Here is a 2,427-nt window from a genome sequence, read left to right as displayed (position 1 = left end):
AGCATAACAATTTATTGTTGATACTTTGTTAAAACTATACTAAATCTTTTATTGTAAAACATTTGTTATTATTAATTTTTAATAAATATTTATTTAAAAGCCCTGGTGTCTATGGTAGAGCTACTGTGCATACAAAAACATTGAATTAATAGTGGTCGTTTGTAGTTACCTTCTACAGGTCAATTACAATTTCGACCTTTCGCTGGTACTAATAGAGGTGATATAAACCAAAGACTTTAAGATCTTTGCTGGTACTACATCTCCCTGTACTATAATATTTAACTGTATAGCATCCCACTCTACTATTTCTCACTCTACTATCTTACTGTACTGTATATCGTACTGTAAATTATATCACTGTATTATCCTACTTTACTATATCTAACTCTACTATATCTAACTCTACTATCTTACTGTACTGTATCGTACTGTAGGTCTACTATATCTCATTCTAATATATCTAACTCTACTATCTTAATGTACTGTATCGTACTGTAGGTCTACTATATCTCATTCTAATATATCTAACTCTACTATCTTATTGTACTGTATCGTACTGTAAGTCTACTATATCTCATTCTAATATATCTAACTCTACTATCTTATTGTACTGTAAGGTCTACTATATCTCATTCTAATATATCTAACTCTACTATCATCTTATTGTACTGTATCGTACTGTAGGTCTACTATATCTCATTCTAATATATCTAACTCTACTATCTTATTGTACTGTATCGTACTGTAGGTCTACTATATCTCATTCTAATATATCTAACTCTACTATCTTATTGTACTGTAAGGTCTACTATATCTCATTCTAATATATCTAACTCTACTATCATCTTATTGTACTGTATCGTACTGTAGGTCTACTATATCTCATTCTAATATATCTAACTCTACTATCTTATTGTACTGTATCGTACTGTTAGGTCTACTATATCTCATTCTAATATATCTAACTCTACTATCTTATTGTACTGTATCGTACTGTAGGTCTACTATATCTCATTCTAATATATCTAACTCTACTATCTTATTGTACTGTATCGTACTGTTAGGTCTACTATACCTCATTCTAATATATCTAACTCTACTATCTTATTGTACTGTATCGTACTGTTAGGTCTACTATATCTCATTCTAATATATCTAACTCTACTATCTTATTGTACTGCATCGTACTGTTAGGTCTACTATAATCTGTATCAGGTTGAAGCTTACAGTTTACTAATGCTGAAAATGGGTATTTGGAAACTCGAACTGAGCATGCGCAATTCCTAAAGCTCGTCTGAGAGAAGAGTCTATGACATGTATGCAAACATGATCTTACTATACTAAATGTCACTATGGGTCTACTATATCTCACTGTACTATTATACAAATAATGAATGTTTATGAGTGTAATGGTACAAATAATGGCACAAGATGAATTATGATTATTATTTGATTGATCTTCTGAAACTTCATACATTTTCGTAGCCAAAGTACAGCTCATAGACTTTTTCTTGTAAGTAATGCTTTAATGACGATTTCGATCTATGCCCTGTAACCGACATTATATTTCGATTTGGGAATCCTGCTTCATCAAGTATTGTGCAGGTTGTAGCCATTGGCTATGATTTGTATATTTTTTTTAGCATCCAGCCTTTACAGAAATCATTTTCATCTTATATCCAAATGTATGTATACCTAACGGCGCATTTATGTATCATGGAGATCCATCATTTGGTGCAGTCGATTTTGGACGCTGCCGAATACATTTTTGATTTGGATTTAACACTTCCTTGAAGGCAAGGAAACTTGAGACGGGGCACCTTTTTGAGCCACGAATTTCATACATTATGTCCATTACACTGCTCATCTTCATTTTCACTTCTCGATTTGGTCAAGGTATCACGATCACAATGTAACGGAGATCGTTTCATCTACTTCAACAAAGAAATCGGAAATCGACAAACCTCGAAGGTTCTCTCTCTACCTCGGTTAACAAAGTAAATCATAATATCAATGAGCATTTTATTTTGGAGCCCATCCGGTGTATTAATATCCAAAGAGTCAGATATTTTCCCCATGTCTTCTTCACTCACTGTTTGTTTGTGTTGCACTACACCTCTACCATCTTGTATGTTTTATTACTTTCTTTGAAGACCTTACTGTCAGTTATATCCACATCGTTTTTATCATGGAAGTGTCGGCCTAGGCCGATTTCTTTGTCTACAATTCTCCATCATTTGTTCGTAGACCCCATAGAATCGACTCAAAAAGACAATCAAATTCGGTCGTGTTTAACCATTCTACTTATTCCAATACTAGGTTTTCGTAGGTTATATTAAAATTAAATATATTATTTATTATCCTCAGTGAACAAAATATTGTTGCGATAATATATACAGTAGTTTAAAATATCAGCAAAAAAATGTA

General features: G+C 32.3%; 1 protein-coding gene across 1 annotated transcript; it reads right to left on the bottom strand.

Moving 5' to 3' along the window:
• Nucleotides 1-1,469: 1,469 nt before the first annotated feature.
• On the bottom strand, nt 1,470-2,117 carry LOC140047588 (uncharacterized). The gene is given in 3 exon segments (XM_072092623.1): nt 1,470-1,618; nt 1,621-1,820; nt 1,981-2,117. Coding segments are annotated over 3 exon segments (447 nt in total). The 5' UTR covers nt 2,079-2,117.
• Nucleotides 2,118-2,427: the final 310 nt, after the last annotated feature.

This window comes from Antedon mediterranea, chromosome 4, assembly GCF_964355755.1.
Source record: "Antedon mediterranea chromosome 4, ecAntMedi1.1, whole genome shotgun sequence".
In the NCBI taxonomy this organism is placed as follows: Eukaryota; Metazoa; Echinodermata; class Crinoidea; order Comatulida; family Antedonidae; genus Antedon; species Antedon mediterranea.
Note: the sequence above shows the minus strand (reverse complement) of the source record. Positions and strands in the feature narration are given on the sequence as shown.